The following is a 23,294-nucleotide window of genomic DNA, read 5'->3' as shown; positions in this document are numbered from 1 at the left end:
AGCAGGAAATGTCACGAGGGAAACAGACTCAAAGTAAAGGAAGTTGCAGCTTGTCATATTTGTGCTCAGGTGATGAACTCCAATTAACCCTTGGAGCCCACAGCAGGGAGTCGGGTTCCAATCCAGGCCGGGGAGAATGGCTTCCCCTCCGTGACGTAATGACGGTCGAGGGAACTTGATTCGGTTTCCAGCAGTTAAGAATCCAGCACTGCACCTCACAGAACACAGCATTATAATAATATTAATAATAATCCTTACTTTTCATACAGCGCCTTATCAAGTCGTTGAGACATCTCAAAGCGCTCCACAAAATATATTGTAAAGTAAATTGACTGTATATTTTTGTGGGTGGAATTGCGAACAGTAGAGTCCCACAAACAGTTGTGGAAAAATGGACCAAATTTTTTTTTTTTTTTTAGGGATTATTATCCCGGAAAAGGCATCCAATAATCGCCTAACAATCAGGTTCCTACTTACTGCTTGGGAAATGGAAGCGTGTGGAGAAAGGAAACTTGCCTACGGTTTTGGGTCCTCTCACTTGCGAGGCGAGTGTACTAACCACTACGCCACAGGACTCCATGAGACACATGAAGACAAACAGAGAGACACAACAACAGTAGAGAAGGAAGCCATTCAGCCCATTTTGTCCACGTTCAGATGGATGTTACCCATTCAACTGCTGTTCTTTTTTGGGAGGGAGCAAGTCATTTCCTAAAATACATTTTATCTTCCAAAAAGACTGTTGGGTGGAAAAATTGTTTTGAATATTGGCTCTACTTTATTCCCCTTCTTTGAATTGTAAAATTAAATAAAGTCAATACAAATGAGTGGAAGATCTTATCCTGATCAGCCATTGGATATTCAACATCTACCTGATCAGGCAGATGGAACCTTGGCTTAACATTTCATTTTAAGTCCTCACCTTCAAAGCCCTCCATGGTCTTGCTCCCCCTACCTCTGCGACCCCCTAACCCCCTACCATCTTGCTCGCTCCCTCCATTCAGCGGGCTCCGGCTTGCTTCATGTTCCCCGCCTCGCCCACCCCACTATTGGCAGGCGGGCCTTCTGCAGTCCCTCTGCCTCGCCCATCCCCCCTTGTCTCCTTCAAGACCCTCCTCTTCGACCGTGCTTTTGATATCCCTGCTACCCCCACCAGCCTCCACCCTCCCCAACCCCGACCCCCCAGCTCACATCCATAACTATGTCTGTCCAGCGCCTTGGGACATCCTCCCGACGTGAAAGGCACCATACAAATGTAATTTTGTTGTTGTTGTTATTTGACACTCACAACCTTTTGAATCAGAGATGAGAGCACATCCAACTGAGTCAGAATTTCACACGTGAAAAGGATTCCAGAGAAATTCTATACATTGGCTATTAATTCCAATATTAAGTGCCTCTCAAAGGAGAGGCTCGAGCCCTTTGACTCAATTTAGAACCATAGAAATCTATAGCACAGAAGAAGTCCATCCGGCCATCATGTCTGTGCTGGCTCTCTTAAAGTGCAATACTTTCATTCAGTCCTATTTACCACCTGTTTCCCCTTGATCTCATCCTTCCAGAGTACCCACCGGCTGATTTTCCCCTCACTAACTCAATGGCTTCAATTGTAGTGCCATGAACATTGCCCCAGCTGAGATCAGCTAACTCAATGCAGGCCGCGATTTGAACCTTGTTGCCTGGATGTGATGCTATTCGCTTGGCCATTGAAATAAGATCACAAGAGAGGTTTGAATGAAGATTGAGGCCTATCTTTGACTTTATCCTTCCAGAACACACACTCTATCATCCACCCAATGCAGCATCAAGTTTGTTTTTAAAAAAATGAGTCCCAACATCCTGAGCTCAATATATGTGCCTTCCACAAAACATCTCTTCTGAAAACCACCATGAGCTCTGACCTCTGCAATGTTGGATGCTCTGCATTGTCCCTGTGGAGCCTTTGAGTTACTTAGCTTGGCCTTGAGGGATTTACTCTTGAGACATCTGTACTTACAGCAAAAGAACAGTTCAAAGATAGTAGGCTGTAGGATTGCTTAAGGTCAGAGCCAAGGCCCCAAGTTACTATTAATAACAGCAAGAGACATCCTTAGCAAAAAGGTGGCATGAAATACAAAGGAAACAGGAGTGACTTGGTCTGGTTAAAAATAATGCAGTGCTCGAAGGAAGTGTGTTCAAGTAGGAGGGGGTGGGTCGGAGGTGGTGATGGTGGGTGGGCCGGGGGTTACCAACAACGTGCATTGTGCTTGTTTCTCCCCATTGTTAAAATGGACGGGTTGTCCATCTCTTTGCAGAGGCAGGATGGAGAGGGTGGAGTCTACACACAGAGGATGTCACTCATGGCTCTGCAGGGCCACAAGTACACAGAGATCTGTATAAAAAGAACTCACAAGGCTGGGGGTGATAATAACATAGAAACAGGAGAAGCCCATTCAGCTCCTTGAGCCTGTGCCACAATTCTATAAGATCAGGGCTGATTTGTACCTCAAGTCCAATTACCCACCTTGTCCTGTATCCCTTAATACCCTGACCTAACAAATATCTGTCAACCTCAGTCTTGAAGATGTGAATGAATCCAGCTCCCATAGCCTTTTGGGGGAGAGAGTTCCAGATTTTAGGCAGGGCATCTTCACAGATCCAGTAAATTAGGCCATTCGGCCCCTTTATTTCATGTCAGTGTTTTCTCCTCCAAGAGGCTGTCTAATGCTAATTCCAATTCTCAGCTCTTTCTCCGCTAGATTTCCTGTGCATGTGATTCTTTTTAAATGCCCCCCCAATACAATATTCAAGTAAGCAGCTCCTCCCATGAACGAGTGAGTAAAGCCACCAACCATTGAGGCTCACAGATCTGTAATCTGTAACCCCTTGGTGACATCATCCGCAGACATGGAGTTAACTTCCACATGTATGTGGATGACACCCAACTCTACCTTTCCTCCTCTACTCTCAACTCCACGACCACCGATGTCCTGACAGCCTGCCTGTCCGACATCGAGTCCTGGACGAGAGACAACTTTCTTCAGCTCAACGTGCGAAAAACCGAGGCCCTCCTGATTGGCTCACGTCAGCGCCTCCGCACCTCAGGCGCTGACAGCATCAGCATCCAAGGCTGCACTCTCCACCTCTCAAAGCCAGTCAGGAACCTCGGCGTTTTGTTCGACCCTGAGCTGTCCTTTCTCCCTCACATCCGCACCACAACTGGCACCGCCTTCCATCACCTCGGGAACATCGCCAGACTACGGCACTACCTCATCCCTCACGCGGCTGAAACACTGGTTCACGCCTTTGTCACCTCAAGGCTGGACTATGGGAACTCTCTCCTCGTCGGCCTTCCCGCCACCTCCCTCCACAAGCTGCAGGTCATCCAGAACTCTGCAGCTCGTGTACTGTCCCGCACCAGGCTTCGGGACCACATCACTCCCACCCTCGCTCGCCTCCACTGGCTCCCCATCCCCCAGAGGATTGATTTCAAGATCCTCATCCTCACCTACAAGGCCATTCACGGCCTTGCTCCCTCCTACCTCTCCAACCTACTATCCCCCTACCTACCTGCCCGTACCCTCCGTTCCTCTGGCTCCGGTCTGCTCCACGTCCCCGCCCAACTCGCCCTACCATCGGTGGCCGGGCCTTCAGCCTCTCAGCCCCGAGGCTCTGGAACTCTATCCCCCAGTGCCTTCGCCTTGCTTCCTCCCTCTCCTCCTTCAAGGCCGGTCTCAAAACCTTTCTCTTTGACCGAGCCTTCAGCTCCCCTCTCGACTCTCTTCCCCCTTCTCGCTCCCTCCCTTCCCTCCCCTCACCCTGACCATTTCCCCCCTCCTCGCTCCCTCCCCTCCCCTGACCATTTCCCCCCTGCTCGGGTCATGACCCAACTGTGCAGCGCCTTGGGACGTCCTCCTGACGTGAAAGGCGCTTTATAAATGGAATCTTGTTGTTGTTGTCTTGTTGTTGTAATGCTGTAGATGGTAATCTGCACTGAGGGAGCTGATCTCAGTCAGGGCTGCATCTGTAGTAGTGGATCAAGGAGAAGAAAAGGCAGCCAGTGTATCTCCGCACTGATCCCTCGCCTGCGTACAACAGGGTTGGGGGGAAAGGCAGCCTGAGAAGGGAGGTGTTTAAGATTAAAAATAAGTGTCGATATGATCACCTCAATACCACTATTGGCAATACCCGATTCACAATTCCCACCCTCCTGTCTCCCCAATGGACAATACCCACATTAACGGCCATTTGTGACATTGCTGTGGATAAACTGGCTGTGACATTTGCCTATCGGATACACAGCCACTACACTTTACAGTAAATCCTGTGATGTGCTTTGAACGTCCTCCCTTTGTGAATGTGGCTGTATCAAATGTAAGGAATATTATTGTTAAAAGCACTGGCAGTCAACCGATGTTGTCCAAATTAGGTTTGGTTCCTTGCTTGCTGTTTGCCAAGACACCGAGAGAAACTCCCTTCTCTTTTCGAATACAGCCATGGGATCTTTAATGTCCACCTGAACAGGCAGACGCGACCTTGGTTTAATGTCTCACCCAAAGGGATGGCACTTCCAACAACACAACACACGCCCAGCATTGCAATGGGAGTGTCAGCCTGGACTGTGTGAATCAAAGTCCCAACATGATCTTTAAAGAATAAAGAACCCTTTTACTTGAAACGGGTTCAGCTCCTTACCCACAGCACCTCGAATGTATACACAGCATTCCAAACAATTTTAAAAGACTCCAGCAGGTCTGTTTATATCACGGTTTCTAAATTTGTCTCAGGAATTTCTAGTTAAAGCTGCGCTGCAGAGAAAAATGCCCCGCTATTCCCTTCGCAGTCCATTCACTTCTATGTTGCGAGTTTATTTTATCTTAACGCCATCTCTATTACTCTTTGTCCACATTCGATACAGAAACAGTTGTTCCCTTTTTTCTCGCCCTTCCCTCTCTCCTCCCCCTCCCACACCAAACATCATGAATGATTTGGTTTAATTTACGAAGCATGCAATTACTCACTTCACTCAGTGAGGATTCTTGTGATCTGTATGTTTATTGTGTTGGGGCCAGTTTCTGAACAAAGCTGGATAATTCCTTCATGGAAGGGATGTGCGACCGCTTTGTGGATGTTGTCTTTAAGCTTGAAGACCTGACTTGGCCAACAGTCTGCTCAACTGCTGTGTGCAAATTGGCTGCCTGGGTTTGCCTAAAAAATAATCACTCCACTTCAAAGTAAAATTCTGTGAAGTGCTTCGAGATTTCTGGACAACGTGATGAGGCACTATATCAAATGCGAGGATTATTATTATTACTTGTTCTGAGGCACAGTCTGATGTCAGAGGTCAGCCAACAACAACTTGCATTGATATGATTTCTGAAAATAGGGCAACATCTCAAAGTGCATCACAGAGTCAGTGGTGGACACCCAGTTAGGGAGGATGGGGGAGCAAGGCAACTGTTGTCAAGATCAAAGTGGGATTGGTTTTCAGAAGACTTTAAAAGAGAAAGGGGGAGGCAGAACCATTTAGGGAGGTTGTTCCAGAGTAAAGGCATAGTGCCTGAAGGCTTGGTCGCCAATAGTGAGACAAGGAAATGCACGACAGGCAACTTACCGAGCCGCGGGGGGTTGGGAGATGGGGTTCTGGAGAAGGTCAAAGACGGACAAGAGTGATCGGAATTTGTAGACAAAACAACAACTTGGATTTATATAGTACCCTCCACGCTGGATGGAGTCTCAGAGCGCTTTATAGTAACAGATCCCGGCGCCGAGCCAGGGGGAGGGGGAGGAAGGTCACCAAAGGCGCGGTCGAAGAGAAAGGTCTTCAGCAGAGACCTGAAAATAGGAAGAGAGCGAGTGAGGCAAAGGGAGTGAGGAAGGGAGTTCCAGAGCCTCAAAGCATAGTGGCTGAAGGCACGGCTGCCGAGTGTGGAGCGGAGGACTCGGGGGACGAGGAGGAGGCCAGACCCGGAGGAACAAAGGCAATGGATACTGTTTTGAAGAGAGAAGAGGTCAGAGAGGTAGGGGGGTGAAGAGCAGTGGAGGGATTTGAATACAGGGGTGAGGATCTTGAAGTAGAATACTTCATTGGGGGAGAGCCAGGATTCAGTGAGCCCAAGAATGTCAAGGTGCTCGTCCAAGATGAGGTCGTGAAAGGTGAGGGCTTTATTTGAGAGGGAATGGACGTTTTGGAGGGAAATGCGGGTGGGTTTGCAGGAGGGAGGAGAGAGTGATGCGGAGAGGATTTTGGGATGTACAGGAGAGATGGTTGTGGAGAGTGGTGTGAGGGGAGTTGGGGAGGGTACGTATGAGGGAGGGGGAAGTTGGGTTTGCCTTAAGGAGGCGGTTTGAGCGGAGAGAGTGAATGATTGGACATGTGGGGTTGCTGCTCTGGGACAGCCAGTGCTGGGAGCCACGGAGCCACAGGAAAGGATCTTGAAGTCAATCGTGGAGAAAGTGGAGCCTGGTGAGGACGGGCAAAGATGAGTATGTGAAGTCAAGTGCAGGTGAGGGTGTAAGCAGGTGATTTGCAGTGTGGGTTCTGATCCTCTTACTGAGCAATCTCCATCAGAAATGTTTCAAATTGGACTGTCAATATCAGATGCTTAATAGGATAGAGAAAGTAAATCCAGAACAATATTTTCAGATGTACTGAGGCAAGATGGTGACAGGGCATGGGTTCAGGGGTGTGAAGGGCAAATTCAGGATATAGGACATAAAAATTTCTAGACGAAAGATCAAGGTCCATCCAACTCACCTTCCACCATCCTGGCAGTTGCATATGATATGTCCCAAACTATATAGTGTTTCCCAAGATATTATTTCCTAAATGAAATCTATCTAATTTGTTTTTGAAAGAATTAACACTTTCTGCTTCCACCGTCTTCCTAGGGAGTCAGTTCCATACATTTACTGCTCGCTTACTGAAGTATTGTTTCCGCAGATTTGTCTTGAATTTAACCCCTTCAATCGCAGGCCGTGTACTCTGGCTCCAAGCAAGACTACAACCATATTTATATAGCGTCGTTCGCATCGAAAGCACATCCCAACGTGCTGAAGAATTAAGGGTTTGCACCGAGCTGGGGGTTGGAATCAAGACACCAGAAAGTAGTACTCACATAATGGGATAATTGACAGCTGGAATGACTACCCAGGTAAGGAAATGCAGGTGTAATGGGTTTGAGTCACAGGTTTGGAACAGCAGCGAGGGCGAGGTACCAGGATGAGATCAAATGACCGAAGGGCTTTCATCGAAACTGCTTTTGATTTTGTGTGCACCTGCAAAGGTCTGGGAACTGAAAAGGTGCAGCAAGGTAGGGAAACCACAGGCGGGAATGGAGAGAACGAGAGTCTGTTATGCAGAGCAAGTCCAAACACAACCTGAATTCCACAGGTATGTAAGATTCAGCTGCTGTCAATTGCTGTCTGTTCAGTCAGATGCAGGCTCCACAGTGATACTCAGTCATACCCTGGATATCACTTTTTCTCCATTAATTTTGGAAGGACGTGTGTGCGTGGGGGGTGAGGAGGGGAAGAGGGGTGGGGGTGCAGGCAGAGAGAGGAAAAGAGAGATTTGACAAGACTGAAGGAAACCTCATTTTATAACAAACACCGATGTGATTTGAGGGAGCAAGTCTTGGGAACAAACTGCAAGCAAATGAGAAGCTCGCACACTCAAACTTCAGATGCTTAACCCAAGCAAATTTCACGCTTTCCCCAATTTGAAGTGAAATATTTCCTCGTAATTTTGATTTTTTCTTCTCTTTAAAACTATAACGTGCGCAAAACTAACGTGGAAAAAAGTGGGGGTTCAGCCAGGCGTCTGACACACACGGAAACTCTTCACCATGCTTCAGAGTATCCGAACGAGACACAATTTCACATCCGCACATCACATGGGAATTTCCATGTCTGGAACGAAATGTGAAATCTCTCCCTCGAGGGACGCACCCTGCTTACCTAATTCCAGAGAGCATTAGCCCAAGTTAGCAAGATTCAAGGCTTGGGTGACTCCAGAGTGTGTGTCAGGTGACAGCCGGAGTTTAACCAGGTAAACTTGCACAGCTCGCCATTGAGAGCATGGCCTGGTGAGCTTTCCCACTGCTGGTCCAGGTTGGATCACCTTTCCAGGGTTATCAGAAAGTGTGTAGAATCCCTGCCCTCAGTGTCTAGTCTGCCTCTCCAACAATAATAATAATAATAATCCTTGCATTGGATATAGCTCCTTATCATGTCTTCGAGACGTCTCAAAGCGCTTCACAGAATATACTGTAAAGTGAATTGACTGTATATCTTGTGGGGAAAACGTGGCAGCCAATTGCGCACAACAGTGGCCCACAAACAGTCGTGAATTGAGTGCCTAAATTATTTTATTTTTTAAACAACTATTACCCCTGGAAAAGCAATCCACCAATCAACTAACAACCGGGTTCCTACTTACTGCGAGGTAAACGGAGGTGTGTGGAGTAAGGAAATTTGCCCAACATTTCGCCCTGCCGGGAATCGAACCCAAGTCCTGCCAATGAGCCGGGCTGACTGGTCTGTCATCAGCAGTGCCCTGGAGTACTGGAGACTCACTTGGCTCAGGAACCGAACTACGGAGACTGTCATAGAGGGTTGACTTTCCGCTGTCAACCCAAGTAACCTCAGAGCCGGCTCAGCTCAGACCCAACAAAGCAACAACAAAATGACATTTAGAGTGTCTTTCACGTCGGGAGAACATCCCAAGGCGCTGGACAGTCAGGGGTCAGGACCCGAGCATGGGGGAGGGATGGGGTACGGGTGAGGGAAGGTGGAGAGGGCGACGATCCAAGTGGAGGGTCTTGAGACCAGCCTTGAAGGAGGCAAGGGAGAAAGCGAGGCGAAGTGACCGTGGAATGGAGTTCCAGAGAGGCTGAAAGCTCGGGCACCGATGGTAGGGCGGGAAACAAGGAGCAGGCCGGAACCCGCTGAACGGAGGGAGCGGGCAGGTTGGTAAGGAGTCAGCAGGTCTGGATGATCTGCAGCTTGTGAAGAGACGGCCAATGAGGAGGGAATTTCCATAATCGAGCCTTGAGGTGACGAATGCGTGGGTGAGGGTTTCGGCAGCCTGAGGGGTGAGGCGGTGGAGCAAGCCCTGAAACCGCCAATGCTGGGCCAGGCAAGCAGTGAGCTTCCATTGCTGAGAAGATTAAACACTGAATAAAACCCATGGATCGCTTGTGTAACTTTTCCCTTTAATTTAAAGAAAAACAAAATCAAACTAAGTCGACCGTGGAGTAATCAAAAAAAAGTCAAATCAAACCAGACCGATATGTACACAAACAGTGAACAAGCTACACAATTGCTCACAGCCTGTACGTACTGCATTTCTGCTGTGCATATTATGATGGTATTTAAAACGTTTTTTTTTCCGTTGCAACTATTAAAAGTTTTTGCTTTATTTCCTTAATAAATCAAACCACGATAAGAGTGGAGAAGGCTCACATCCATTTCAGTCGCCTGCAGGCACCTCAAGAGAAAGGCCGTGCTCCACTTCAGAACCTGGCACGTCCCGAATAGATTCACATGAAAGTCATCAAATGATGTCAAAAAGTGAGAGCGGTCAGATTGTGCTGGTTACTGAATTTGACAAAGACCTTCTAACTATTTATCCACTCTACTCTGAGGCGGGGAAGTGTGGAAGGAGTGATATAATAACCCCATTGTAATAATCCTTTCATTTGATAAAGCTATTGCCTCATCATGTTGAAACGTCTCAAAACGCTTCACAGAATTTTACTAGGAAGTGTGCATCTTGTTGCACTGTCCCACGAACACCTGTGAAACGATTAACCAATTTTAATCTGAGGAATTGTTGGCCAGGACACTGGGTGAAACTCCCTTCTCTTCCCGTGAAATCTTTAATCTGCACAGGCAGGTGGAACGTCAGTTTTAACGCTTATCTGAAGGGCCTCACCTCCGACAATGCAACACGTCCCCAGCACTGCATTGGAGCGCCAGCCTGAACTGTGAACTCCAAGTCCTGATGTGGGGCTTGAACCCGCAACAATCTGATTTATAGAGGCGAGAGCGCTCCTGAATGAGCCAGGCTGAAATAGATGGCTACTTTGTGTGCAAACCATCATCTGTAACAAAACACTGTCGAGGCTCGTACACCTCTGCTGACAGCCTGTGAACAGTAGAGAGTTGGCTCCCTAAGCCCCAACATTAAAAACAATTCACCCGATGCCTGAAATGGTCAGAAGCAGAACTACTTTTCTTGCCCGATACAATAAATGCTCGGTAACTTTATGGTCAGATCAGCTTGAGTGAATGAAGCTCACAGATCAATACCACAGAAACAACCAGAGCATTCAATATCAACGGGAAATGTCTTGGTTGCACGACATCTCTCTCCCCCCACCGCTCCCCAACTCCCCTTCTGAAAGAAAAAAAGATGCAAGGCCTCTAGCAGATTCTGTTTGTTTTTACCCTGTTTGTGGGGTGTCAGCTGGGTATCAGACACGTGCAGAAACCTATCATCATGCTTATAACTATCCAAACCAAACACAGTTCTACATATGTAGGACACCTACACGTGAATTTTCCCTGCATTTGGAATTAATGTGCTCTCTCCCCCCAGTTACCTAATTTGGGGGAGTATTACACACACACACACACACACACAGGTTGGCAAGAGCCAAGGCTTGGGGACGCCAGAGTTTGCATTTGGATAACTGCTGGCATTTAACCAGCTAATGCCTGTAATGGCATAGTTTACCCATTTTATGGCCTGGCTTGCAGGGCTAACAAGTGATTTTAAAGTGGACGTGTATACATTGCACAAGATAGCAGTGCTGGTAAAAGTGCTGGCAAGTCCAAAGGTGGAAAAGTTACAGAACTCAGAGGCTCAGGTCTCTGAGCTACTCGTTGCACACAACAGTCTCTCCCCTCCACCCCAGTTTGGAAGCAGCTAATTCAAGTGACGATCTTTGCCACATTTACTACTCACCCCCCTCCCAACCCCACCTACCTTGAGAAACGAACCTTCACATTCAATATTCTCCACCAGTGGACCACTAACTCGGAGACATTATTTAATCTAATCGATTTCCATCCTATTTACAAGTTTGTGTTTTTTGTGTGATTAAATGTTGCTTAGTTCACCACGCAATCTCCTGGAGGAACAATGCTTAAAATCAGAGGCTTTTGCGAGCACAAAAAAAGGCAATATTGCAGGAGTCTGAGCTTGTGCAGCACAGTCAGTCAGTCAGTCCCGAGTTTAAACCCAGGCCCGAGTATTTCCACCGACTTTCATTCTGGATCAATGATCCGAGTATAAATAAATATTCAAGTTACTAAAACAAAAAAAATCATCTGATTGGATTTTGAAGGCAGGAAATCCAATGGCAATCTCTTTATTTGTTTTTCCTTTAAAAAATATCGCTGTAAACTACTCTTGGGCTGAAAAGTGTCCACGGTTCACATAACAGAGCATTTGTTCTTGTGATGGTGTGGGTTCTTGAACCGAAGTCTCATCTTTGGCCGGTACTTTTCCAGGTAGGAGAGCTGCTTGCTGTTGATAGCCCCTCGGCGTTTCCTGGGTCGATGTGACGAGGGCGGGCAGATGAAGGGATGGGGTGGGGTGGGGGGGGAAGAGGGGTGGTGGGAGGATGACAACAGTGTAGTGATAGTGGGAAAACAACAACAAAGGGATGGGAGGGATGGAGAAAAGAAAAAGCAATAAAAATGAAAATTAAGTTTTTCCTTCCCCTCCTCCTTATAAATGAGCAACAATTGCACCAACATTAGTTTCAAAAGATACACAACTACACTCTACAGACCATTGAGGTCTCCCCCCACCCCCCTCCCCTAACCAATGTATTTGCCACCTCCAAATTACACTTATCCTCACCATTACACTGGGACTGGCTCTACGGTTAGATCTGACCAATTTTTAAGCACCGAGTCAAACATGGAGCCAGCCATGGTACTGAAGATATGATGCTACATCAAAGTAAGATAAATCTTTCATGTTAAAATATTTTTATAATCCTCGCATTTGGTATAGCACCTTTCACGTCAGGAGATGTCTCAAAGCGCTTCACAGGTTTTACCGTAAAGTGTATTCCATGGTAGCCAGTTTGGGCACAGCAATGTCCCACAAACAGCCGTGAAATGAAGGACAAACTTTTATCTGGGGTAATTGTTGGGCGGGACACCGGGAAAAACCTGGATGTCGACAAATTGGCTGTGAAGCGCTTGGAGATGTTCTGATGTTTTAGGTGCTGTATAAAATGAAAGGATTACTATTAATTACATAATCACCCGTGATTCCTCTGTACACATGGTTCAGGTGGTGATTAATTGCATAATTTGTTCTCCTCGGCTCTTGTGGTAAGTTAGGCTGTTTGCCCCTTGGCAAAAAATTCTTGCAATTGAGTCGCGTAAACAGATCCCAAGTTTGGTTGCTCACGGTCGAGCGGCAAGCTCAACAATCACTTTGGGTTGCACAACAGATGATGGGGATGAAATGGCGACTTACTGTCTGATGAACTGAATGGCATCTTCATACTTCATTCCACTTTCAATGAGAGCAAGTGCTACCAGTACTGGAGCCCTAAGGGTTTTAAACAAAGAACAAGACAGACCTAAGTACTGAAATTCCATGAAACATTGCTCAGCCTCTCCACAGTGAAAAATAGTCCAAACCCCACCCACCAAATACAATATACACGTTACACCTTTCATGTCAGGAGAACACCTCAAAATGCTCGACAATGCAGGACAAGCTGGGGTGGGAACCGAGGGGAATGAGGAGGAGAAATATGATGAAAAGAGGTACGTTTCGAGATGTGCTTTGAACGAGGAGAGCAATGGAAGTACGCCCACCGATGGAAGGGCGGATAGAGCTGAGAACCTGTTTGCCGAAATAAGCAAATGAGCCAAGGATGTTGAAATAGGTAAATGCGGATCGGGAAAAGAAATGAGAAGCACTTCTGCAGAATGACCGGGATGGGGGTGGGATGAGGGGGGGCAGGGTTGCAGGAGGTTGCAGAGATACTGTGAGAGAAGCAAACATGTTCTAAATGTTAAGAGTGTTCTGTACACTTACCGTCCAAGGCCAGCGACGCAGTGGACAGCCACGCAGCTACCGGGGTCTTCACAAAACTTAGTCTTAAGCAAACTGAGCCAATCATCCACTACTTTGGTTGGAGGTGGAGCACCATCGTCGAAAGGCCAATCCTTCAAAAAATTCGTAGAAAAACACAAAACATATTTTGCAGTGCAATAAAGAGAAGTGTTGACAACTATCTGTCAAGGAGTATCACAACAAATACAGCTTCTGCTTACAAAACGAACATTGTGAAACTTTTAAGACATCTGCATACCCGAGGTGACCTAAAAGCAAATTACCTTTTAACTAGGTTCTAATCTAAACACACATGAACTAAACATTAATCTAAAAACACACTCAGTCCCACACTCTTTATGTGGTTTGGGGAGAGTGGAGGAAATAGAACAAAATACATTCTGATCATAAAATATAATAGTTTCTATTTACATAGTACCGTTTGGGGACATGTCTCAAACTCCTCCAATCATGACAACCATTTTCTAGGCTATTTTACCCAAAGCCATGCCAAAGTCAAATTCAGATTTCAGATCTGTTGCACCGTTTTCTATTGTGGATGGACTGCCCCCGTGTCTTCTGATCGCTGATCAGAAATGTGTGCGTACACCATCAGTTCCTCTCTGCATTTGAATGTTTGTGGCATTTGTTTATCACTAACCAAGGTCTTGTCTAGTAACTGTCATTTAATACAATTAACCAAGCTTTAGTCCAGTAATATCAGTCACTAGCCAAGGTTTAGTTAAAATAATCCTTACATTTGATATAGTGCCTCTCACATCAGGGGGACATTTCAAAGCACTTCGTAGGATATATTGGAAGGTGCAGTGCAGTGACTGTGTGCTTTGGGGGGAAAAGTGGCCACTAATTTGCACACAGCAATGTTGCACAAACAGCCATGAAGCAATAAATAATTTTATTGGGGGATTGTTGTCCAAGATCCCAGGAGAAACTGTCTTCACTTTTCGGTATAAACGTCCACCTGAATGAGCAGATAGGGACCTTGGTTTAATGACTCTTCCATACCCTGGTACCTCCAATGGCGCTCTCTCTCCAGCACTGCACTGGAATGTCAGCCGAGACTATAGGAGTTTGAATAGACTACATACTTCTTGGTCCATCAGTAGCTATTCATACTCTAGTGAAGACTGTATAAAATATTACACTGAAATGTTTCAGTTTGTGAAATCACAGGACGAATGAATTAGCACCACAACAGCAGCAAGTTAATCTCACGTCTGGATTGTGTCTGGTATTTATTAGAAGCGTAAACAATGTTTCTGGTGAAAAACAATCTTTCCCGCACAGGTTATGAATTCAAATTGCAATTTCACCTTTTCCTTTCTCTTTGCCAAGTTATTTTCTTTCTAAGTTCCCCTCCTTTCCTGAAAACATTAGTAGGACATTTTTACCTTCCATTGAGGTAAGAGGCACACTCTGGCAAATTGCTCAAGTAGCCAATACTCAAGCATGGATTGTGCATGTTGGCAGGCAGGTGCCAGGCGAGCAGAGGTGCCCGGAGGTGGATTGGGGAGTGAGGAGATTGGAGAGGTAGAGAGGTGCTAGGGAGTGAATGGATTTGAACACAATTTAATAATCCTTGCATTTGATTATAGCATCTTATCATGTCTTTGAGAAGCCTCAAAGCGCTTCCCAGAATAAAACGTAAAGTGAATTGACTTTGTGGAGTCCTGTAGCTCAGTGGTTAGAGCACTCGCCTTGCAAGCGAGAGATCTGGGCTTGATTCCCGCCAGGGCGAAACGTTGGGCAAGTTTTCTTACTCCACACGCCACTGTTTACCCATCAGTAATTAAGAACTCTGTTAGTCGATTGGCAGATCGCTTTTCCGGGGGTAATAATTCCTTCAAAAAAATAATAAATAAATTGTTCACTCAATTCACGATGGTTTGTGGGATGCTGCTGTGAGCAATTGGCTGCTGGGTTTCGCCGACAAAATACGCAGTCAATTCACTTTACAGTATATTCTGTGAAGCACTTTAAGACGTCTAGAAGATGCGATAAGGCGATATATCAAATGCAAAGATTATTATTAATTGTGCTTGCCTGTATAAACTTCTGCCTGGAGGACTTTAGTTACTTAGTACTGCACAGTCCAAAGCAATTCAAAGCGTCAGTACAATGAAACTCCTCAAAGCACTACATAACTGGGTATAGTGAAGACTCTCGAAGACGTGATAAGGCGCTATATCAAATGCAAGGATTATTATTAGATATTTTGTGGGCAAAACACGGCAGCCAATTGTGCACAGCAGTGTCCCACATTGCATTTATATCGCGTTTTCCTGGTCAGCAGCATGTCCCAAGGCGCTGGATAGTTGAGGGTTTGCATCCAAGATGGGGGTTGGATCTGGGAAGGTGATTAAAGATGTTGTCAAAGTGGAAGTCTTGAAATGGGCCTTGAAGGATGCGGAAGAAGGGGCGAGATGAAGGGACTCCAGGATGGGGTTACAGGGAGTGGGGGCAGAACAGCTGAAGTCCCAACCGCCGATGGTGGGGTGGGCAGGACAGGGGACGTACACCAGGTCAGGACTCGCCAAGCGGAGTGAGTGGATGGGTTGGTAGAGATTTAGAAAGTCACAGACAGGGATTTAAAAGTGAGAACGAGGATCTCGAACTCAATCCTCAAGGTTCCAACTGTGATCCCTCCTGTCCGTAGTATACGTAGGTCTGAGTTTGCGAAGGGGCCTGGAAATATTTCCCGACATAAATTAATTTGCAGGAAAGGGTGGTTGAGGCTGGGACATCAGACTCATTTAAGAAACCTTTTGTTTAATGTATTAATGGAAAAAAAAAGTAGGGATGACGCCCTGCAAAGATGAGATCAAATGGGCTAAAGGCTTTCCTCATCCAAAGTTCTCTTGTGATCTATTGTTAGATATGGGAGGAGCAATTATATCTGGATGGTTGTTTGAACCACACCTAAAAGACAAAACTGAATGTACAATTACCCTGAATCGTCTTTCTTGTTCAGCCAAAGGCAAATTACGGTAACTTCCTAGCACAATGTATTCACTTACTTATAATCGTATAAAGTTGCGTAAATTTCCTGGGTACAAATCCATTAAACAGTTGGAAATAAACATGATTACAGCTTTGAAGCAAAACAGAAGCCAAACAACATAGCTGTAATCTGACCTATTGAGCTTGGCACAAGAGCTATGTAATTTAACGAGGAAAGTTATGGAAGAAAATGTTTGATTACATCATTTGGAACCAGATAAGTGGAAAAAGTGTGATTAAAAAACTTCCCTACTATATGCACTGATGGAGGTGGTGGCGGAAATTACTCACAGAGATGTTCAAATGTGAACATCTGACATGAATGCTGTTTGAACAGCAATCAAAACATTGCAAACAAGGTCCATCAGTTCAAGCATCTGACAGCTTGCTTATTGTCTAAATGAATGCTAACATGCATTCTAAACGTTGGTTGGAAGACATTTATTGGTTGAACCTAGAAGGTTGGTTGTTAAGTCAGTGTTCTCCAATAGACATGACAGTGAGAGAAAAATAAAATACCTGAAAGTTAGTACTAGATTAATTTTACTTATGGATTTGAACAGTTAGTGACTATCATCTTTTTTTGTGCAGTTTTATCTCCTCAATGGGATCAGTTGTCTAGGCTACAGAGAAACCTGGTTCCAATGTGCTCAGGGGTTGATTCACAGACAATCCAGAGAGAAAGAGAGAGTGCAAGAACAGAATTATCACTTGACTAAACAGATGATCTGACATTTGTATCAGTGGAGAATGTGCTTTCAGCCACTAAAACCCTGAAACTTTGGAACTCTCTCCCTCAATCTCTTCACCTTGCCTCTTCCTTCACTGTTTTCAAATAACACCTGAAAACCTTCATTTTCAACCATGCCTGCGGTCACCTTCCCCCTCCCCCTGGCTCTTAAGCGCTCTGAGACACCGCTTTATAAATGCAAGTTGTGTTGATGTTACTGGATATCAAGGGTAAGACATGGAATGTGGCTTAGAAACTGAAGGAACGAGAAAGAGGGGGTAAAGGTATTGAGGTCCATCAGAGGTCCATGTTGGACGCAGCAAAGTGTGGGAGGGGGAGGGTATGTTGTTGGGAGTATGGTCCTTCAATGTTCTCTTCTCTGATCCCCCTGTACTTAGGAGTCGTAGGTCTGAGTTTGTGAAGAACCCAGGATATATCTCCTGACACAAATTAATTTGCAGAAAGGGGTAGTTAAGGCCACGGCAACGTGCCACCCTTTGCACAAAGAAGTTCCTCCTAAACTCTATTAAAGCTGTTTGTGGCAATCCTATATTTATTCCCCCATTGTCTTGTATCCCCGAAAGCACTAAATGCAAAACAACATAAAATCCTCTATCGCTGAAGAGGGAGCTTCATCTGCCTGAAAGGGGAGGACGGTGGAGGAGAGAAAGACTGAGAATGGAAACAAAAAGAATACTTATATATTCTTACACAGAAGTGCCCTTTTTCCTCGCTCACTTCCTGGTAAACAAGATAAAACAGCAAGGTTACCCCGACCTCCAGCAATGCTACAAAACAGAGTGACTGCACTTCACAGTATATTATATCCTGAGAAGCGTTTGGAGACTACCTCCTGACATAAAAGATGCTGTTTCAAATGTAAAGAATAGTATTATGAGTAGTAATGCTCCTTTGGGGATGCGACGATGCTCATGATGACTGACCTTTCCTGTTTGCTTCGACTGAACAAAAGCTAGGAGGGAAAAGCTAGGTGGTTGGCTGCAAGGGAAGAACTATATTTTTTTTTATTCAGCCATCACTATGCTTCAGATTATCCAAACCAAACTGAGAATTCCATGCATCCCACCTACACACGGAAATCCCAGAGATAGATTGTCGGAATGGAATGCGCACTCTCTCTCTCCCTGGAGGGACGCATTCTGCTTACCTAATTCCGGAAAGTATTAGGCACAGGTTGGCATGAGCCAAGGCTTGGGGACCCCAGAGTGTGCGTTGGGGTAACTGCTGGAGTCCAACCAGCTAAAACCGCATAGCTTGCCATTGATATCGATGTCTGGCAAGCTTTCTCGTTACATGTCCAGCTAAGGGAGGAACTAAAAGTTGTTGTCTTAATGCGATTGCTCACCATTACTGCAATGCCATCCTTCTCCAGCGGGCTCTTGTCATACGTGACCTCGCACACTCTCACCACAGTGGTCACACTGTACTTCTTCAGTTCCTGAAAGAGACACAAGCAGAATGAGACGGGTTGGGTAGATGCACAAACTATGGAGACTACTTAAAGGTGGCTCATGAGATGGACCTTCAATGAGGTGAGTGAGAGAGTCGGAGGGAGCTGAGAGCAGGGGTAAGAGATTGAAAGCTTGCTCGCCAATGGTGGGATGAACAGGGCAGGGAACACAAAGCATGAAGCAGGATGGTGCTCACTGAGCAAAAGGAGTGACTAGGGTTTGAGAACGTCACTGAGATTGGGTGGGGTGAGACCATGAAGAGATTTAATAGGCCATGAATGCACACAAATCCCAGAAGCCACGAGAAAAGTAGAGAATTAAGCTTCTTTTCCACAGAGAAAATAGTGTGTGTGTGTGTGTGTGGACAGGAGTGAACAATAGGACAGTGGAAAAAACACCAACTCAGACAAAGTGCCATTGAAGGTCCTGAGTTAATTTATTGGTTAACAACTACACAATATCCCACCCAAACTTTGGACTACTTATTAATTTCTTGTTGAGCGCTCAAAGACACTACCCCATGTGAGGGACTCACTTTGTTGTTGTTTTGGCAAAAGCAAGGCTAAGCCCGAATGGGTACGATGGTTTTAGCTGGACAACCAGCGAGAAGCTTGCTAGATGTTTTCAATGGCAAGAAATGCGGATTGGGCTGGTTAGACTTCAGCAGTTACCCCAAAGCACAAGCCTCAGCTCTCGCCAAACTGTATCTAATACTCTCTAGAATTAGGTTATCAGGGTGCGTCCCACCAGACGAGTGCATATTCCATATAGAGGGAAATCTCCCTGTGTAGGTGGCATAAATAAACACGGCAGCCAATTGTACACAGCAATGTCCCACAAACAGTTGTGGATTGAGTGACCAAATTATTTATTTATTTTATTAGCCTTTTTGAAGGGATTATTACCCCCCCGGAAAATGATCCTTCAGTCGACTAGCAACTGGGTTCCTACTTACTACTAAGTAAACAGGAGGCGTGCAGAGGAAAGAAACTTGTAAACTTGTCTACAGTTTCGCGCTGCCCAGGAATCGAATACGGATCCTCTCACTTGCCAGGCAAAATGCTCTTTGTGTATTTATAGTCAAGGTGGTATGTGGCCATTAAAAATCCACTTGGTAATTAAGAGCAATCTTAGGATTGTTCTTGTGACCTTGATATCACAAGAATCTGTAGATTTGTTTGCCTCACCAATGTTGTATTTGAACCTCGTCGTCCCCAGCAAATAAAAAAAANCTGTTAATGTGAGAAGCAGAGTGGAGCGAGGTGACCGTGTGACTGTAATACAAGATGTCCCAGAACAGTATATGGAAAAGGTCAACAACCATTTGAACCATGGAGTTACCCTAAGTTACCATCAGTGAAAAGAGGCTGAGAAGCAAAGTTAGCGTGTGATTGGGGAGGAAAGAATTAATCAAATATAGGATGTGTGGCATATTCATTTGGTATTCTCTTGAAGCAATAATGTAGTGATACGTTTAAAGTGGGGGAGATGGTCAGGGAGGGGAAGGAGAAATTGAAGGAACCTGGAAGGGCTGCGAGGAGCACTTTCAGTCTAAATGTTTGCTCCATAAATAGCCTGCCAAACACTTCTCTTTTCCACCTCAGCTCAGCAAAATACACCATCACCGACACTAACGGAATTTTGTTTACATGTGCTCCCCTCCACACACCGACGTGCCCCACTGCTCCACCGGTCTCCCTTTTCACTGGTTTACACCTGCGGGCAGCTTCCTGGCTAAAATGGTTGTTGACCTTCTCCATAAGAGGACACAGACACAGACTTGCAAAGGAGTTGCAAGGAGCAGTTTCAACACAGACACCAGGATTTCTTTACCTAGAGAGTAATTAATGATTGGACCGGGTCACTAATAATAATAATAATAATCCTTGCATTTGATATAGCGCTTTTCACATCGGGAGGACGTCCCAAAGTGCTTCACAGAACACACTGTAAAGTGAATTGACTGTATATTTGTGGGCGAACGTGGCAGCCAATTACGCACAGGAATGTCCCACAAACAGTCGTAGATTGAAAATGACCAATTTATTATTGTTTTATTCTTTGGAGGGATTATTATTAGGCTCTGTGTGGAGTAAGGAAACTTGCCCAAGGTTTCGCCCTCTGCCTGGAATTGAACTCAGGTCTCTCACTTGCAAAGCGAGTGCTCTAACCACTGAGCTACAGGACTCCACTCCACTAGGAAGGATGGTTGAAGACCAGGACATTGAACTGATTGAGTCAAAAAGGAACTTGATGCTGGGACAGGGGGATGGGTAGCGTTGGTATTTTGGAGTGCTGAGATCAGAGGGTTGAAGGGACGTTCTTCATCCAGACCAATCTTGTGACCCTGTGATATCCTGTTCTGGGACATCTCGTATTACTGTCATACGGACACCTTGCTTCACTCTGCAGCTCAGATTAACAGTTTATGTTTCGTGATTCGCTAGGAGAGGGGGGTGGTGTAGGAGAAATGGCATTTAAATTGTACATTTGGTGAGACAAGCAAATCTAGAGATTCCTGTGATATCAGGATTAGATTGACTAAGCACAAGCCTCCTGTGGCTCTTAATTGACCATGTGGATTTTTTAGTGATGATATATCACCTCAACCACAAATGTGGAAATATAATCCTTATGTAGCACCATTCACATCTTGAGGATGCCTCAAAGTGCTTCCCAGGATTTACTGTACAGTGTAAAATTCTTACATTTGATATAGTCTCTATTATCATGTCAGGCGGATTCTTCAAAACATTCCCACGATTTACGTAAAGTGCAGTGAAAAGCCAGCACTTTCTCAGTTGTGACTCTCAATATTAAGACTAAATTGCCCCTTAAGACTGAATCGAATCCTCCTCCCCTCCCACCCCTCTTCGAAGTTTTGCTCTTCTGGAGCTCCCCATTCTTCTCCCCAAAAAACATAGTAGAGATAAATGAGTGGCCGGAGGTTTGGGTGGAAACAGCATGCAATTGACAATCAGCAGATCAGCTCATCATCTCAGGACTACAATAAATAATTTGACAAATTCCTCAATCCCTTGTCAGACTGGCTGCCTATTAAACAGAGTTTCAGGTTGTAATAGACCCAACAATGTTAAGCCTCCGCTGTAGTAGGCTGTGTAGTAATTATGGAAAATAGCTCAGTTTTTAAGATGTTTGAAACTACATGTCTCAACATGCTGGAAACCCTGATGGAAAATTCTACCATCTGTATTCAAACTCAATTACAGGGAGGGTGGCCCCATAATAAGGCATCCTGGTTGAGTGTGTGTGTATTTGTGTGGGTGGGGTATGTGGTTGTCTGCTTAAGAGTACGGGCCTTGTGTGGACCCATGCACTAACAGGAAGCTGCTCCTGCCGCTAACTAGCCAGCTTCCCACTAACAAAAGGCTGACTTTCCAGGCCACCAGGTTGCCACTGAAGTCATTTCCTGACTCTACTTCCCACAACCAGTGCTGTTACTTCCCTTCCTGCGCTGGGCAAAAAAAATCAGGAAAGTGGTCTGCCATGATCTAACAAATTGGTGGAGCAAACTTGAATGGGCTCAATGGACTCTTCCTGTTTCCATGTTCCTCCCTCCAGCTTTCCCATTCTATTGATGACACTATTAGAAAAGAGAAAAGAGTTTCTCTTGGTGTCCTGGCCAACAATCCCTCAAGCGGGGGGAAAAAGGGATCATTTGCAGTAAAATTTGGGTGCGCAAATTGGTGGCAGGATTTGCTTCCAAATACACTATCATGACACTATATAGAAGAAGTCTGTGATGTGCTTTGAGTCAATTCAACATGATAAAGCGCTACATCAAATGCAAGGATTAGCATTATTATTGTCCGGCAAGAACCATCCTACCTGTTAGAGCCTTGGCTTGTTGGGTGAACAGGAGTTGAGTGGAAAGAATACCAGATGTGAGTGACACCTGTTAAACGTTCTCCGACTTACCTCTATGAAGGCATTCAAGGTGGCGTTTGTAGGGTTGTGAGTGATGAGAAACCTCATGTGCTTGTAGCAAACTTCCACAGGTGCCGGGCGGTTCATGCGAGCCATTGTGCTGTGCAGGAAACCCCCCCACCGGGCGGCCCTCCTAGGGCAGGAGATGAGTGCCAGTCACACAAGCTTCCCCAACCTCTCCCAGCTAACACACATGCAACTCTCTTCATGCGATGTTTTGTTTTTCTCTTTCAAAAAACCCACAGGTTGCTCCTCGGAGAAAGGGAACAAAATACTCTCCGTTGCAGTCTCTCTTCTCCCGGTTCCTCTCTCGCCGTCTCGACTTTCTCTGCCCCCCCAGCCCACCCCACCCAAACCATGAACGGCTTTATAGGGGGTCGGCAAATTCAGCTATCCTGCATGAATGTGCATCGCAGTTAAAACAGCAATGGAGGGGGGGGGGGGGGGGGGGGGCGGATGGTTGGCCAAGGAGACGTCAGTTCTCTCCCTCCCCTTACTCTTGCGAGGAAAGCGGCTCTCGTGGCTTATCCCAAGGCTCCAGCCTTCAGGCTCGTGTTCAGGGATCTAATCGTCTGCTGTGATGCTATGTTGTGCTGGGCAGTAGCCGCTGCTGTTTCTCATAAACTCCATAAACGTGTGTTGAAAGGAGCTGCTGAAGCACTGAAAGAAGAAAAAAGAGGGAGTTAAAAAAATATTCCCTCTACTCCCTTTTTTCCCTCTACACAGAGAAAAATATGCACTGATAGCTTGACACCACTGCTGTGCGGAATTGGCTACCGCGTTTTGCCCACAAATAGGCGTTCCATTCACTTTGCACTAGATCATGTGAAGCGCTTTGAGATGTCGCAACTATATGATAAAGCACTTTATCAAATGTAAAGAATATTATTATTATTATTATTATCATCATCATCACAGGTCATGGTCAAGTGACACCACCTGACTGCTGATTGTGCCCTGTTATAAGGCGGGTTGGGATTTTATACACACCACACATTTTCAGTCCAAGGACCACATCATAAGGGAGGGCTCTACTCTACTCCACTCTAGG

The 23,294-nt window shown here is 45.7% G+C and overlaps 1 protein-coding gene across 1 annotated transcript; it reads right to left on the bottom strand.

The window, feature by feature from the left end:
• Positions 1-9,173: 9,173 nt before the first annotated feature.
• On the bottom strand, positions 9,174-22,670 carry ptp4a3a (protein tyrosine phosphatase 4A3a). Its single transcript, XM_007886812.2, has 5 exons — positions 22,235-22,670; positions 18,190-18,282; positions 13,055-13,185; positions 12,485-12,559; positions 9,174-11,539 (listed from the first exon to the last, which is right to left on the bottom strand). The coding sequence occupies exons 1-5, from the start codon at positions 22,337-22,339 to the stop codon at positions 11,422-11,424; spliced, it is 522 nt and encodes a 173-aa protein (XP_007885003.1). The 5' UTR covers positions 22,340-22,670; the 3' UTR covers positions 9,174-11,421.
• Positions 22,671-23,294: the final 624 nt, after the last annotated feature.

Source organism: Callorhinchus milii, unplaced genomic scaffold (assembly GCF_018977255.1).
Source record: "Callorhinchus milii isolate IMCB2004 unplaced genomic scaffold, IMCB_Cmil_1.0 Scaffold2, whole genome shotgun sequence".
Lineage (NCBI taxonomy): Eukaryota > Metazoa > Chordata > Chondrichthyes > Chimaeriformes > Callorhinchidae > Callorhinchus > Callorhinchus milii.
This window is presented reverse-complemented; position numbering and strand designations above follow the sequence as displayed.

Bases quoted from the DNA above. Each gene is read 5' to 3' on its own strand.
- ptp4a3a (XM_007886812.2), bottom strand. From the start codon at position 22,339: ATGGCTCGCATGAACCGCCCGGCACCTGTGGAAGTTTGCTACAAGCAC. The intron at 18,283-22,234 runs GTAAGTCGGAGA...TGTCTCTTTCAG, and splicing joins CCTTGAATGCCTTCATAGAG to GAACTGAAGAAGTACAGTGT. The intron at 13,186-18,189 runs GTGAGCAATCGC...AATTTTTTGAAG, and splicing joins AGGATGGCATTGCAGTAATG to GATTGGCCTTTCGACGATGG.